This window comes from Oncorhynchus keta, chromosome 20, assembly GCF_023373465.1.
Source record: "Oncorhynchus keta strain PuntledgeMale-10-30-2019 chromosome 20, Oket_V2, whole genome shotgun sequence".
NCBI lineage: Eukaryota > Metazoa > Chordata > Actinopteri > Salmoniformes > Salmonidae > Oncorhynchus > Oncorhynchus keta.
In genome coordinates, this window is record NC_068440.1 from 8,568,187 (window position 1) to 8,584,988 (window position 16,802).

Sequence of the window (16,802 nt, forward strand, 5' to 3'; positions counted from 1 at the left end):
CTGACACAATAACAACAAGGGCTCATAGGAGTTATCACTTTATTAAATGAGCTCATTTCATACAGACAAAAAAACAGATCGTTGGGTTCTCTCCCTCCTTCCCTCTCCTCCCTCTGTCCCAAAAGCACACCAGGTCTCCTGACCAGGAAGATACAATAGAAACAGGATTGGAATGAAAAATTACTGATAACAATTTTACTCACAGAACATTAAAAAGTGACCTCACTTGTTTTGCTATACACAGAACAGGGTACTTCTAGTATAATTAGCTAGTAGCCTGATCCTGCTGAGATTTAGTTATGAAACCAGCAAAAAGGCATGTACATCAACACACAGAACAGGAGGGAGGGGGTTGATAACTGGTTTGTACTTAAGTCGCTGCATTTTGTCCGTGGCTGACATTTTGAAAGCAGCAAGTCGGAATTGTCCGTGATGGGCGTCGGCATTGTCAGGGGAGGGAGGCTGGCTGCACCATCCGACCCCGTGTCGCCATCAAGCCCCTCAGGTTTACCCTTCACATCCAGCGGGTATTTTTTAAACATTTATTATGGCTTCTCTGCAGTACAACATGACACTTTCACACAATTTAAATCTCTTACATTGGGCGCCCATTGTAATGAATGGGTACAGGGGCCGTGCATTGGCCAAATGGTTGTCTGGTAAACTCACAGCCCACAATCACATTTCCCTGTCAAAAGGTCAGTACGTAGGTGACTTAAGGTTAAAACATTTTTTTTAAAAACAACATTAAAAACCAGGGAAATATATTAGTTGGAATCGTACCACAGATATAGTCTGATCAAATCTGGATATATCCAACCAAACATTTTCAGTACAACTTTCCAAACATACCAATGTCGTGGGTTCCAAGTACAGTACATGTATTCTGGAACACTCTACATAATGCCCACAAAACAGTCGGTGCCTCAACCTCTCCCTACACGAGAACACCAAGTGAGGTAATAAATAAAGCCGAGAGATACAGTACAATCACACGTTATGGAGGCGCGCGACCAGAGAGAGAGAGGAGAGAGAGACATCAACAAACAGGGAGGGAAAATGTGGTCTTTTGTTTTGTATTTAAATCTTGAAATCAGGCCATTGAAACTGATTGTATTTACAGACTTTTGAATGGAACTGAAAGTGGTCCGTGACGAGTTCAACAGGTAACGGAAAAATAAAACACTGTAATAAAAATAACGAGGGGAAATTAAAAGTTGGTGATATTTACAGGGCGGGAGAAGAAAAGAAGAAAAGGAATCCAAACCAATATGCTCCATTTCACGCAAATCAATTGGGATTCCGGGCTAGGAAGAAGATGGCTTCAGAGAGATAGGAAGAAAAAATGTGTTCTTTAAACCAACGTCAGCACATGTGACGGTTGTTTCTACAAGTGGGTGGTAGAGGTGGTACAATATAACACGCGTGTACTAGAAAGCTTTCAAGTGGTCAGTACTGAGAACTGATCTAAATCTACAACACTGGCTTTTCAAAACGGTGCAGATTGGATTCGGAGTACGATTATTCACATGAACAACAACACATTATCATCACACACACACACACACAAAAAAAACACTGCCATTCCCTCACCCGCATCAATTTCTCACTCATTCTCATTCACTCCCACAAGCACAAGACTGTAGGGCTACTATGAACTCGCTATCGGCCACACTACACCAGTAACAGAGTACGCGTCTTCACACACAAGATCTAGACTCCATTTGAGAATTAACAGAACGGAACTGGAATCATGGTCTGTTTCAAATGTCCAAACTGGAGTCAGCTACTCCATGTAGGATACTGGTATGTCCACATGGCTGAACCCATAGTTGATAATCCCTTGGTCCTCTACAATGATGGGTGCAACACTGACAAAGATTCTAACAAGTGTGCTGTGAAAGTCCACTTTCTATATACACGCCGTCAAGCACAGCGTGTATATACTTACATTTTTTTTTTTTTTAATCAGGAGTTCTGGAAAGTTCATGCTATGAATGCATGAGTGCCAAATTAGCCAGAACCAGTTTTTGAAATCAAACATGTAACCTCACCATACAATATCTTTTATGGTATGCCATATATTGAAGCCAATAGGAAGGTGACATTTCACTACCACAGCAGTCTTAAATACAGGAATGAAGGTCCTATAGATGGTTGTCTTCCCATGGACAGTAAAGGGATGCTCAGTTTGGGACTGTCTGAGAGATGCTGCTACACAGATGTGAATCATGGATGTCTCAGTCTCCACACGAACACCACCAGCCTCACCATCTGTCAAACCCTTTCCTTCAGATCCTCAACACACACACTGGAAATTTGCTAGCAAGTATGGCTACCAATTATAAACTTGAACCCTCCCCTTTCCATGTAAAAATTCACAGTGCCTTCGAAGCAAAAAATAAAAAATAAACGGAAAAAAAAATTAAGCAGCTGTCATTTCATATTTTTAAATATAATTTTATAAAAAGTATTAAAACAAAACACGGCATCTTCCTCCCTCCATCTGGCAACCAGAACCATTTTATCCAATTTGTCTACAAATGACTGTAACAGGGAAACACCTCAACTAGCTTGTAGAGACAAACTCCTGTAGAATTTGTGTGTGGTTGTGGCAGAACTCTTCATGAAGTCTTCAGTTAAATAAATACACATTAGAATAAAAAGACAAAAAAAAAAAAACTTGATTAAAAAAAATATATATTATAGAGAGGACCTGCCCCACCTACTGAACCTTCGAATGCCACCCTCAACAGCAGGAACATGAGTGTTATAAACAGGCAGAGAGAAAGAGGGAGCTGGGCCAAAGGAGATGCAGCCAGGGAGTGGAATAATACTTAAGGTGTCATCAATACATGAGAAAGTGTGTGTGTGTGTGTGTGTGTGTGTGAGAGAGAGTGTCGAACTCTGCCTGTAGTGCTGATCTAGTTTCAATGAAATGTAACAAAACTACCTTGTCAGCTAATGATACCCTCTAACGCTATAAATGGTTTGTTCAATGTATGTACAGTACAAAAAGGTATGTTTGTAACCGATGGGGAGAAATAACAAGCAGCGAAGTAGAAAGAAGCAATATAGTGTGTGTGTGAGGGGGGCTGGCAGACAGAGGGTTGGCAGGGATGTTTCAGGTGCTGTTGTTGAGTGATCCGGGTACTGAGCTGTGCTGAGAGGAGCCGTCTAACCCAGAGCCATCTACTGAGGGATAGAGGATAGAGAGGAACAGAAGTGGTAGAGAAGAGGACAGTGTTAGATATTTTGAACGGGTATAACAGATTGATTTTGCTAGTCAAGTATAAACTGTAAACATATGCCATTACGCAGCCAAATTGTAGTAAGACCTCAACTAAAACAGATCAGAAAACATTTTCCAGATTTCCAGATAGAGGACCTCCTTAAGACTACAAACATTTACAATGCACAAAGGTGTGGTTACTAAAACATAAAAGGAGACAGACGTGTGGTTCTCAGGCTAGTGCCCCTTTGGTTGGCTGCTGTCTTATACAGAAAGGATTACAATGACCAGAAACATGGACAAAGAATATTTGAAGCAATAATGGAAGAGCCATTATTTTTGCCATTTGTAAGAGCAGTCATCTTACTATCCATTTCCCTCATTTCATGTGGATTTAGCCTAGAACTCCACCGAACCCATGTCTGCAAGCCAATTACTACTCCATGAGGCTAGCTGCAGATACGGGAATGAATGATTGACAGCTACTCTATCCACTGTGTGGCACTGAAGTGACATGGGTAGCCAATTACTATGTTTGGGATTGGGGGGTCGTACCAGATGAACTGGACTGTGCGCGGGCATGAGGAGGAATTAGGGTGGATTTCAGTTGGGGCTGGATTGACAGCTCTGGAAGGATAGGAGAGAAAAAGAAAGATAGGAAAAAGCATTAGATTTATAAGAAAGAACTGGTACAAGACTGTGGCAATTTTAAACACCCCAACACATAGCTATACAATGTTACACATAGAAAACAAACAAATATATTTCGAAACTTTCTATTGTAGATATCCTAAAAGGACATGCAGAATATATGCATGGGTCAGGTCCATCTCAATTCTTGAATGGGAGTTTCAATTGATTCCCTGAATTTTAATTGAATCAACCACTTTTGGGTTACAAAAAGGTCAGGGGGTCAACATGGTGTACAGACCAGTGGTGCTGAAGTTGAAGAGCAGGGGCAGCTGTCGGCCGCTAGGCAGCCGGGCGTTGGGCTGGCGCAGCTCGTCGAAGAAGGCGTGAGCGCAGGCCTCCAGGGGTGAAAAGCGGGTGACCGGGGTGTACTCCAGCAGGCGCGAGCACAGGGCGACGGCCTCCGGAGGGGAGCGAGGCTTAAACACCTGCGAGAGGAGGTACAAGTACACACACAGCATGAAACAGTTTCAGAAAAAAATAAAGACATTACTTGAAAGACAAAAACATAACCAGGTTGACATAACTATTTTTTTTTTAGAACCATTTACCTTTGTCCAGGGATGTGCTTTGATTTGGGGGAATTTGAACTCTGTGTAGTTGGGGTTCATTTCTCGGATCTGTTCCCGTGTCGGAGTTCCCAAAACCTGAGTAGCAGACATACAAGTACACAGTTAGTAGCGTACAATGGTTGTCATTTTGAATCTCCCCACGTCACTGATTATTATAAACTGGGTGGTTCGAGCCCTGAATGCTGATTGGTTGACGGCCGTGGGGCTGTTCTTAGGCACGATGCAACGCGCGCCTTATTGTTTAATTATATCACTGATTATTACTCCCCTTGCTTTCCCCCACCACTCACACAAAACATTCTCATTAGCCAAATGTCCTCCTAATGTTGGTATGCAATCAGAATGGAAGGTATTTTGTCCCTGTAGTGTAAACCACATACAAACACACATTCCTCCTATTTACTCACCTTGATGATCTCCACTAGCTGGTCCACTCCGCTGTCCCCGGGGAAGATAGGCTGTCCCAGTAGCAGTTCGGCCAGCACGCAGCCCGCCGACCAGATGTCGATGTTGGCCGTGTAGTCGGTGGCGCCGAAGATGAGCTCTGGGGCGCGGTAGTACCGTGAGCAGATGTACGACACATTGGGCTCCCCGCGAATCAGCTGCTTCGCGCTGAAGGTAGGGTAAACCGCAGAGGTTGAAGGTTAGACTAATAGTCTTCGAAGCTAAATCTAGGTTAGGCTAATATAGTATTCTAAGCTAAGTCTAGGTTAGGCTAATACAGTCTCCTAAGCTAAGTCTAGGTTAGGAGGCTAATACAGTCTCCTAAGTCTAGGTTAGGCTAATACAGTCTCCTAAGCTAAGTCTAGGTTAGGAGGCTAATACAGTCTCCTAAGTCTAGGTTAGGAAGCTAATACAGTCTCCTAAGCTAAGTCTAGGTTAGGCTAATACAGTCTCCTAAGCTAAGTCTAGGTTAGGCAAATACAGTCTCCTAAGCTAAGTCTAGGTTAGGGTAATACCAAATACTTTTTATAACTAACCCAAGATAGAACAGAGCCTGTCGTTCCCAATGGGAGCAAATTAATCATAGTGGGAAGAACAAGCAAGGAGATAGGCAGAGCCAAGCACGAGCTAGTGAGATCCTATTGGTGCATTCTAGCATTTATTAGCATATTTGCATAAGGGAACACCTACTCTGTGAAGTGCACTTGTGCAATAACTCAATTTGTCCCAAAGCCCCAACATTTTTTAAGGAAGCTTTGGCAAAGGGTAAGGTCTACAAAACACAATCCACTCCGTTACAGATTCTAGTCCTACTAAATCTAGCTTAATAAGCTAATGCAGTCTTCTAAGCCGAGTCTAGGTTATTCTAATACAGCCGTGTTACAATACTTTCATCTCTACCTACTGCAACAGTTATCGCTGGTAAGGTAAGCAGTAGATGCTCAGCAGTAGAGGCTAATACTGAGCCCTGCAGGTCTAACCATGTGGTATAGGATTATACACGACCACATGAGACCACCTGACCCATTGACATTTGGCGATAACTGTGTTATACAGTTGCTTGATAAACCCGATGAATGAGGGGTGGAGCTCACGCGTCTCAGTGTAAATTATTTTTTCAATGCTGAAGTAAATATCTTAAGTGACATTTTTACTTATTGATTTACAATTAAGACAGTCACAGTACACTTTCTATAGAAAAGCAGCCCTGTGTCTGCACAGTAACAGCAATGGATGTAATATGTGCAAAATACACAATGAAAAGGGTGTGAGTAGGAGATTGTAACTAAGGATACAACTGGATCAGTGTTCAGTGGATCATTTCACATTGTGTCTGGTTGAGCCCATTTATTCAACACATTCAGTCAGGACACATAGGACCCAGGTTTACTTCAATATTTCGGTACCAGTCAGTAATTTCGGTTCAATAGTATATAAAACACCGTCTATGTGGAGGGAAATACCTGACCAGCTTACCTCCCAAAGTCACAGAGCTTTAGGATGGCAGTTTCAGGGTCCACCAGCAGGTTCTGGGGTTTGATGTCTCGATGGCAGACACCCTGGGAATGGATATAGGCCAGGCTGCGAAAAAGCTGGTACATGTACACCTAAGGAGACACAAAATGGCCAACGTAGACCAATTAGAACCATAAACAAATCAATAAGGTGGCTTATTTTGTGTCAATGCCAAGCCTGTTTGGGAGTGTAAAAAAAGTATAGTTCATAGTTGAATGACTTATACTAGACAATCAAAGTCTAATGAAAAGACATTGAGGCAAGCGAAAGTTGGACAATGAAAGAGAAAGGGAGGGAGTTTACCTTGACGTAAATGATAGGAATGATGCTTTTGGCCTTGTTGAAATGCCGGGCCACCCTGTACACGGTCTCCGGGACAAAGTCCAGCACCAGGTTGAGATACACCTCATCCTTCTGTATAGGGGGGGGGGGAGAAGAACAGACTATCATTATACGCCAAATGACTGCACCAGTCATAACTCGATATGTACTCAAGTTATTCATGCGTTTTGAAAATCCCAACTTCGTAGTGGGAAGAATGACTCGTATGAAGAGGAAACAGACCGCTCAGGTCCTCAGCATTCTCATTTCAGGATTAAGGTGTGCCAAAAACAATGGATGGCAACCTACCTTTTCTCCACTAGAGTAGAAGAAGAAGCGCAGCCTCACGATATTGCAGTGGTCCAACTTTCGCATGATCTGTAGCTCTCGGTTCTGCATAGGAAAGGTATTAAACAAAAGCACAGTTCGGGAATTGAACAGTGGAAAAGGGTTTCTAATTGCCCTGTAAGTGAATTGATCTTTACAATGCGTGGGATATGTGTTTGTTCAGTAAGGTGAAGGCAAAGTGTCCATTTCGGTCACAGAAAAACATAGGCTACAAATACAAATTTCCTCCTACAAAGTCATATGGAAATGTTTCTTCTAAAATGACAAAAGGTGTGTCCTGTATTCAGAAAAACAAAGTAGCCTACTCATAACATTATAGGAATTTACGAGACAAATCCAAAAATGGATATTCCTCATCTCATGACATAAAGAATAAGACAATTTAGTGTTGCCATGATACAGTATCACGATACTACATTTTCTATGGCAATACCCCCCAAAGCAGACTCAGAGTTATGGTCTGTTAAAAACCAGATTTATATAGAGTACCAGTCAAAAGTTAGGACACCTTCTCATTCAAGAGTTTTTCTTTATTTTTGTACTTAATTTTCCACATTGTAGAATAAGGGCGAAGACATCAAAACTATGAAATAACACATATGGAATCATGTAATAACTCCCCCCCCCCCCCAAAAAAAGTGTTAAACAAATCAAAATATATTTGATATTCTTCAAAGGTAGCCACCCTTTGCCTTGACAGCTTTGCACACTTTTGGCATTCTCTCAACCAGCTTCACACGGAACACTTTTCTAGCCGTCTTGAAGGAGTTCCCACATACACTGAGCACTTGTTGACTGCTTTTCCTTCACTCTGCGGTCCAACTCATCCCAAACCATCTCAATTGGGTTGAGGTCGGGTGATTGTGGAGGACAGGTCATCTGATGCAGCACTCCATCACTCTCCTTCTTGGTCAAATAGCTCTCACACAGCCTGGAGGTGTGTTTTGGGTCATTGTCCTGTTGAAAAACAAATTATAGTGGGACTAAGGGCAAACCAGATGGGATGACGTATCGTTGCAGAATACTGTGATAGTCATGCTGGTTAAGTGTGCCTTGAATTGTAAATAAAATCACTGACAGTGTCACCAGCAAAGCACCCCCACACCATCACACCTCCTCCGTGCTTCATGGTGGGAACCACACATGCGGAGATCATCCGTTCACCTACTCAAATTTGGAGTCATCAGACCAAAAGGATAGGTTTCCACCTGTCTAACTAATGTCCAGTCCTCGTGTTTCTTGGCACAAGCAAGTCTCTTCTTATTGGTGTCCTTTAGAGGTTGGTCATTTGCAGAAATTCGACCATGAAGGCCTGATTCACGCAGTCTCCTCTGAACAGTTGACGTCGAGATGTGTCTGTTACTTGAACTCTGCAGCATTTATTTGGGCTGCAATTTCTGAGGCTGGTAACTCTAATGAACTTATCCTCTGCAGCAGAGGCAACTCTGGGTCTCTCCTGTGGCGGTCCTCATGAGAGCCAGTTTCATAATAGTGCTTGATAGTTTTTGCGACGGCACTTAAAGAAACTTTTTTTTAAATCTTGAAATTTTCCACATTGACTGAACTTCATGTCTTAAGGTAATGATACTGTCGTTTCTCTTTGCTTATTTGAGCTATTCTTGCCATATTAGGGCTATCTTCTGTATACCACCCCAACCTTGTCACACCACAAATGATTGGCTCAAACCCATTAAGGAAAGAAACAAGAAACAAGACACATCTGTTCATTGAAATGCATTTCAGGTGACTACCTCATGAAGCCGGTTGAGAGAATGCCAAGTGTGTGCAATGCCATCAAGGCAAAAGGTGGCTACTTTGAAGAATCAAACATATATTTGGATTTGTTTAACACTTTTGGTTACTACATGATTCTGTGTGTTATTTCATAGTTTTGATGTCTTCACTATTCTACAATGTAGAAAATCGTACAAATAAAGAAAAACACTTGAATGGGTAAGTGTGTCGAAACTTTTGATATATACACATACACACTGACCAAAAATATAAACAACATGTAAAAAAAGTGTCAGGCCAATGTTTCAGGAGGTGAAATAAAATATCCTAGAAATGTTTCATACACACACAAAAAAACAAAAAAAACCTCTAAAATGTTGCGCACAAATTTGTTTATCCCCGTTAGTGAGCATTTTTCTTTCACCAAGACATACAGGTGTGCCATATCAAGAAACGGATTAAACAGCATGATCATGAAGTTGTCACAACATAATGCCAAAGATGTCGCAAGTTGAGGGAGCATGCAATTGGCATGCTGACTGCATTTATGTCCACTAGAGCTGCTGCCAGAGAATTGAATGTTCATTTCGCTATCATAAGCTGCCTCCAACATCGTTCTAGAAAATTCGTCAGACCACGTGTATGACGTCGTGCGGGCAAGTGGTTTGCTGATGTCATCATTGTGAACAGAGTGCCCCATGGTGGCGGTGGAGTTACGGCATGGGCTACGGACAATGAACACAATTGCATTTTATTTTATGACAATTTGAATGCACAGAGATACCGTGACGAGATCCTGAGGCCCATTGTGCCCATGTTTCAGCATGATAATGCAGGTCCCCATGTTGCAAGGATCTGTACACAATTCATGGACGCTATAAATGTCCCGGTTACCAATCTATTGCATCTTGCCTATGCCGCTCGGTCATCCATATGTACTGTTAGGTTCTAATTTTCAGACTTAAAAAAAAAAAAAAAAAAAAAAAAAAAAAAAAACTCTACGGACACTATAGAAGCTTAACCAAGTTGATTCTTCCCAGAGGGTCCATACAGCTGCATTCAGACAAAAACATGGTTTCACCTGTGGTAATATGCAAACCCCACTTTGATAAAGAGGAGACTCCCCCCACTAAACATTGCATCATTATTGCGTATTAGGCAGTTGTGGAATTGTTAGATTACGTGTTAGATGGTACTGCACAGTCGGAACTAGAAGAATTTCACTTCACTCACATTAACATCTGCTAACCATGTGTATGTGACCAATACAATTTTATTTGAGTTCTTCCATGGCCTGCATACTCACCAAACATGTCAGCCATTGCGCATGTTCGTGATGATCTGGATCGACAGCGTGTTCCAGTTCCCGCCAATATCCAACAACTTCGCACAACCATTGAAGAAGTGTGGGCCAACATTCCACACCGGTATTTGGGGAATGTCTCCCATTCTTCTCTGCAGATCCTCTCAAGCACTGTCAGGTTGGATGGGGAGTGTCGCTGGACAGCTATTTTCAGGTCTCCAGAGATGTTCGATGGGGTTCAAGTCCGGGCTCTGGCAGGGCCACTCGAGGACATTCAGAGATTTGTCCTGAAGCCACGCCTGCGTTGTCTTGGCTGTATGTTTAGGGTTGTTGTCCTGTTGGAAGGTGAACCTTCACCCCAGTCAGACCCTGAGTACTCTGGAGCAGGTTTTCGTCAAGGATCTCTCCGTACTTTGCTCAGTTCATCTTTCCCTCGATTCTGACTCGTCTCCCAGTCCCTGCCGCTCAAAAAGATCCCAGCAGTATGATGCTGCCACCACCATGCTTCACTGTTGGGATGGTGCCAGGTTTCCTCCAGAAGTGACGCTTGGCGTACAGGTTAAAGAGTTCAATCTTGGTTTCATCAGACCAGAGAATCTTGTTTCTCATTGTCTGAGAGTCCTTTAGGTGCCTTTTGGCAAACTCCAAGCGGGCTGTCATGTGCCTTTTACTGAGGAATGGCTTCTGTCTGGCCACTCTACCATGAAAGGCCTGGTTGGTGGAGTGTTGTAGACATGGTTGTCCTTCTGGAAGGCTCTCCCATCTCCACAGAGGAACTCTGGAGCTCTGTCAGAGCAACCATTGGGTTCTTGGTCACCTCTCTGACCAAGGCCATTCTCCCCCGATTGCTCAGTTTGGCCAGGCGGCCAGCTCTAGGAAGACTCTTGGTGGTTCCAAACTTCTTCCAGAACGATGGAGATGATGAGGCAGCTGTGTTCCTGGGGCCCTTCAATGCTTGATAAAATCCTGCCTCGGAACTCTACGGACAATTTGTTCGACCTTGTGGCTTTTTGCTCTGACATGCATTGTCAACTGTGGGACCTTATATAGACAGGTGTGTGCCTTTCCAAATCATGTTCAATCAATTTAATTTATGACAGGTGGACTCCAAGTTGTAGAAACATCTCAAGCATGATCAATGGAAACAGGATGCACCTGAGCTCAATTTAGAGTCTCATAGCAAATGGTCTGGATACTTATGTAAATAAGGTGTTTCTGTTTTTTTTAAACAGTTTTCATTTGTCATTATGGGGTATTGTGTGTAAATGGAAGAGAAGAAAAAAAACATTACTTTAAAAAAAATAAGGCTGTAACATCAAAATGTGGAAATGCATGTGTCTGAATACTTTCCAAATACACTGTAAATTATGTGCTACAGATTTGAAAATAAACAAATGTGACTCTGGGTGACAACAAGGTTGTATTTCTCCAAGAGACTGGCCGCCATACCTTGAACCTCTTATCCTGCAGCACCTTCTTTATGGCCACCATCTCCTGGCTGTCGATGAGGCGTGCCTGGTACACCACACCGAAAGAGCCATTCCCGATCACCTTGATGTCCGTGTAGGACACCTCCTGTGGGCGGTCGGGACCCTGCCCAGATGTGGCCACCACCGTAGTCACCTTCCCACTGTCCCCTGGGAAATAAGGACACAAGTCATGTCAAAAAAAAAATAGACCTCTTTTCAGATTTGAAATAGAGGAGATTAAGAGGGTTTTGTTCATTCAGTGGGTACAAAACTGAAGAAAACAGACCAAAACGGGGTTGTAGGCCTATTATCTGTACTCTAAGAAAAGCTGTTTTGCTAACGGTGTGACATAATGAACATGACCAAGGACATTGTTGCTAATATATGGTTAATTTATACGTAAACAAGGGCTCAAGTGTATTGACATTTTTGGCCTGGAGTGGTGTAGTGGTTAACATCCCCGTCTTCAACAGCGTGACGGCGTGGGTCGGAATGCTCTACCCACCGCTACTTTGTCACATACCCTCACTGACTTCCTTACTTATAGACTCTTAAAAAATATATATCTGAGGCTTATGGCATTGACAGCATTTAGGGCAAATGATAATAGGCCTTTACATAGCCAAAACAGAGTAAGCAATTACTCAGCATAGAAAATAGGCCTAAAGGGTCATGTTAAGTAAGGATATATTTTTTTAAAGTGGGTGAAATACCATCTAGACTTGTTTCAATAAATTATTTGTCGTTGAAAAATGAGTTACTGAATGTCCTACTGAACTCAACCCAGGGCTCGTGTTATTAACTACCTCGTGTTTGTGTAACCACTACAGTAGCTACCTGCCTTGTTGGAGGACGTGTGCTCCTTTGAACATCATTTGACCTAAGGAACACGAGACTTGCGATCCTCCAATAGGGCCCATCATCGATCTAACCCAATACACTTGAACTCAAAACAACGGTTACCTACAGGCCACCTCAAACAACTGTGTGTTTGGTGGCATGGGACAGAGAGTTCAGATGACAGAGTTCTGAGGACAGAGAGTTCTGAGGACAGGACAGGGCCAGTTGGCTGGTTGAACTGGAGACCTTAACACTTTGCACGGAGAATGACCCCGCTCTAACTCTGCTCAGATCACTCAGCCTCCCACAAACAAATGATGTGTGTGTGTGCACAATCACCATGGTGATGACATAATACAGTGTGCTCCTGCAGAATGACATGTCCAGGTGTATCAATTCCACACCCTCATGTGCAGAAATAGAGGGAGTTGTTTTTAAAGAAATGGTTGAATTTATGGACCTGTGAACTTGTGCAATAAATACCAGAGATCTGAGACAAAATTCAACTTTGGTTAATTTAGTCAAACGCAATCAACGGCTAGACCAGTAGCCTATATTCTTGCTAGTGTCAAATCCAAACCACAGAAATCTTAATGACTTGTCCCACATGAAGCATGAAAAAAACTTGACAAAAAAGGAGACCGGTCATCATTTGGAACGCCACTTCACCATTTCAAAAGCATCAGCATGTCCGGTTGTCCACATCTTTGCTTAGTGTTTCACCAAGATTGACTTATACCATTAGGTTTGAGCTCCAACTTTCACCATCACATATAATACGATGTGGCTGCAGATCAGACTTGCCCCAGAACTTGTTTCCTCCGGACTAAAGATCCCAAAGCTTCTGCGCATGTGTTTATTCTCTACTTTACACACAGTCTCTGTTCTAGCCATAGAGAACAGGCTACTTTGGCAAATGGAGGTCATTTAATAAAAGATGGATAAAAGCTGAATCAATGTCTGCAAGATCACACAATGATAGGTAGAATACTAACAGAACCGAATATAATAGCATAGTATAACGTTACTGTAAGACAGGCAAAATTCGCTCACTGTACATCACCTCATCATAAGGTGAATGCACCAATTTGTAAGTCGCTCTGGATAAGAGCGTCTGCTAAATGACTTAAATGTATGTTAAATGTTAAATCACTCAAAACAACACTGCAGGCTACTGCGAAAATAACACTAACTCAGGGAGATCTAAACGCATACGGACATTTCACCAGTAAAACTTGAAAAATTATCATTCACCATTGACAGTGAGAAATGTGCAAGGGACCACAAATCTGTGCAGTAAAGACACACATGAAGAATGTGATCTGCACATATGCTGAAGCTTCGAGACCTTTAGTCAGGGGGAAGAAGGTCTGGGAAAAGTCAGATCCACAGCCAACAAAATGTACTCTGCATGACAAACATTGATCATCATGGTGGATAAAGCCATCCAATTCCAATGTCCACTACAAGGCACAAAGTGGAAACATGCTCTAACAAAAAAACAAAAAACATGTGCAAAGGACGCATGGAAGTTGTTGATGTGCCATGTAAGCAAGTATTTCAGCTTGTCATCTTCCTTTTCTATATCTACTAGCCTACTTCTTGGAGAATTACTAGCTCATAATATATTATACAGCTGGCTAGTAGTTACATGTTTCACCACTTTTTATCAAGTTCTGTATCACCTGTTAACAGTCACTGTATAACTGGAGATTTCTTTCTAGGCTGGTTACTTATCTGAGCTACTGGATAGATACGTATCCACTATCGACCTAATTTGAACAATAGGTAAGCGTGTGCTTAACATGAATCAGTGTTGGGAAGCACAAAGCTAGTTGTTTTCTGGCTAGCTTACTTGTCAGCCGTTATGAACAAACAATTAGGCTACCTATGAACCAACAATTAGGCTACCTTGCCTATGCAATATTTATTTCAATTAATACTGTCGTTTGTAGTGTCACGTAACTAGCTCATTAGGTAAAGAATTGTTGTTTGAACTAGCTAGTTATCACTGATTCGTTTGCTTGTTAAAACATCAAAAGCACTCTACTGCTACTGTAGCTAACTAGATTGAATCTCCTTGTAAACTAGTTAACGTTACCACATAGCCATCTAAAACCCATCTGAGATGCTAGTTATCCATCTGCTATAGCTGCTGCTTACAAGTTAGCTGGCATGCCTTAGCACACGTAGCTACGGTTGTTTATGTTGCTTATGGTTTCTTGATATTTAGCTAGCGTTACAGTATGGTACCTCGAGGTCATTAATTAGCTAGCATGCTAATATACACGGAACAAAAATATAAACGCAACATGTAAAGTGTTGGTTCCATCTTTCATGGGCTGAAATAAAAGAGCCCAGAAATGTTTCATACACACATCCTCAAATGTTGTGCACAACACGTGTTTACATCCCTGTTTAGTGAGCATTTCTCCTTTCACCTGACAGGTGTGGTATATCATTATCCTGATTAAACAGCACGATCAGTACACAGGTGCACCTTGTGCTGGGGACAATAAAAGGCCAATGTACAGTTGTCTCAAGTTGAGAGAGCGTGCAATTGACATGCTGACATGTCCACCAGAGATGTTGCCTGATAATGTATCTACTATAAGCAGCCTACAACTTCGATTTAGAGAATTCGACTGTTTGCCCAACTAGCCCCACATCCGCAGACCACGTGTATGGCGTCGTATGGGCAAGCAGTTTGCTGATGTCAATGTTGTGAACAGAGTGTCCCGTGGTGGTGGTGGGGTTATGGTATGTGCAGGCATAAGCTATGGACAATGAACACAATTACATGTTATCGATGGCAATTTGAATGCACAGAAATACCACGACAAGATCCGGAGGCCCATTTTTTTAAAGGTATCTGTGACCAACAGATGCATATCTATATTCCCAGTCATGTGAAATCCATAGATTAGGGCCTATTGAATTTGTCAATTGACTGATTTCCTCAATCATATGAATTGCAGCTCAGTAAAATCTTTGAATTTTTGACATTAATATTTTTGTTTAGTATAACTAATCTAGACCTAGCAAGCTAGCTAGCTAACGCGAATTACTTAGTTTTTGGCGTGGGTTAGCAAGTTACAGTAACTAGTCTGCTAACTGACAACTCAACCGTTCAGACAACGACAGTTAATCAAGGCAGTTAACTAGCTAACTCGTTTTTAAATAACTAACGTTACAACAACAATGTTCGCCCTGGCAATCGTGCAAAATTGACCACATTCGCTACGACACTGGACTGTAGCTACAATGTGTGTCTTTCAATCAGCCAAGGCAATATTTTTCAGAAAACACATCATAATAAACTTACTGGCCAGCTTTAAATTTGAGCATCCAGACGAACTGCTCCCCGAGGCCTGCTGGACCCCGGTCTTTCCTGTGCTGCTCCCCACCGCAGCGGCTGATCCGGTGGATGCTGCAGCGGCTCCGGGATTACTTTGTGGCTCAGCAAACGAGCTAGTTCTGGGCCGCCCGCTGCCGCTCATATCTCTGTGCAAGGGTAGCGGGCGGGGGGCTAGAGATTCACACCAAGTGAGTTTAAATGTTGCCTCTTTTGACTGCAAATGCAATAATCGTTGTAAAACAGACAGAATTTGACACCGTTCCGATGAGTCCTCCCTTGCACTGCCTGTCTGAGCTCGTAGACAGTAGAAACTGACAAATTGCATTTTCTCCTGGGAAATGAAGTTCGATTTGGCTGTGGCTCACGACTGTTCCCTTGTCTTTGAAAATACCCATAGAACTACACTGCTAAAATAAGTGTTGAGTTTCACCAGAGGTGGCGCTTCCGTCTGGGATTTCTTGATTTCTACCGTGACAGTAAAAATAATGTATACACGAAAGGGAGTACAGACATGAAAACTACAAATCCCATTATGTTTGAGATAAGAGGAGATCTCGTAAGAGTAAGAGTTTCACATAAAATAAGGGTGATTGCTTTCCGGCATCCTTTGGACCCTAACTGTAACCATTTTTACATTTCAATGGGGTTATAGTTAAGGTTTCAATGGGGAGAATCCCAAATAGCAGACTTAAAAAAGAATCCTTAATATTTATTTCAATACCCTTCACATGCCTCTGGTGGCCTTACAGCAGAGCCCTCCCACTTCTCACACCATTTTAGCAAATTCGGGGGTTTCCTGACCTGGACTTGAACCCAGGTGTCTGTTTCAGAGGCAAATACACAGTTCACAACAATGATGTCAGAAGTGGAAAGTGACTCAAATGTAGTGCCTGATGTCAACTAAAGGACAAACAAATAGTGTCACCCAGGTATTGGTTCTTTAAATCAACACACTGCCCAAGATCTCTGAATGGTC

The 16,802-nt window shown here is 42.3% G+C and overlaps 1 protein-coding gene across 1 annotated transcript; it reads right to left on the bottom strand.

The window, feature by feature from the left end:
* Positions 1-25: 25 nt before the first annotated feature.
* LOC118399289 (glycogen synthase kinase-3 beta-like) lies at positions 26-16,220 on the bottom strand. The gene is made up of 10 exons (XM_035795264.2): positions 15,794-16,220; positions 11,609-11,796; positions 7,084-7,167; positions 6,757-6,867; positions 6,415-6,545; positions 4,902-5,106; positions 4,474-4,569; positions 4,164-4,350; positions 3,788-3,859; positions 26-3,195 (listed from the first exon to the last, which is right to left on the bottom strand). The coding sequence occupies exons 1-10, from the start codon at positions 16,149-16,151 to the stop codon at positions 3,125-3,127; spliced, it is 1,503 nt and encodes a 500-aa protein (XP_035651157.1). The 5' UTR covers positions 16,152-16,220; the 3' UTR covers positions 26-3,124.
* Positions 16,221-16,802: the final 582 nt, after the last annotated feature.

Bases quoted from the DNA above. Each gene is read 5' to 3' on its own strand.
- LOC118399289 (XM_035795264.2), bottom strand. From the start codon at position 16,151: ATGCAATTTGTCAGTTTCTACTGTCTACGAGCTCAGACAGGCAGTGCA. The intron at 7,168-11,608 runs GTATGGCGGCCA...TTTCCTATGCAG, and splicing joins TGCAGGATAAGAGGTTCAAG to AACCGAGAGCTACAGATCAT. The intron at 3,196-3,787 runs GTACGACCCCCC...TCTATCCCTCAG, and splicing joins CGCACAGTCCAGTTCATCTG to TAGATGGCTCTGGGTTAGAC.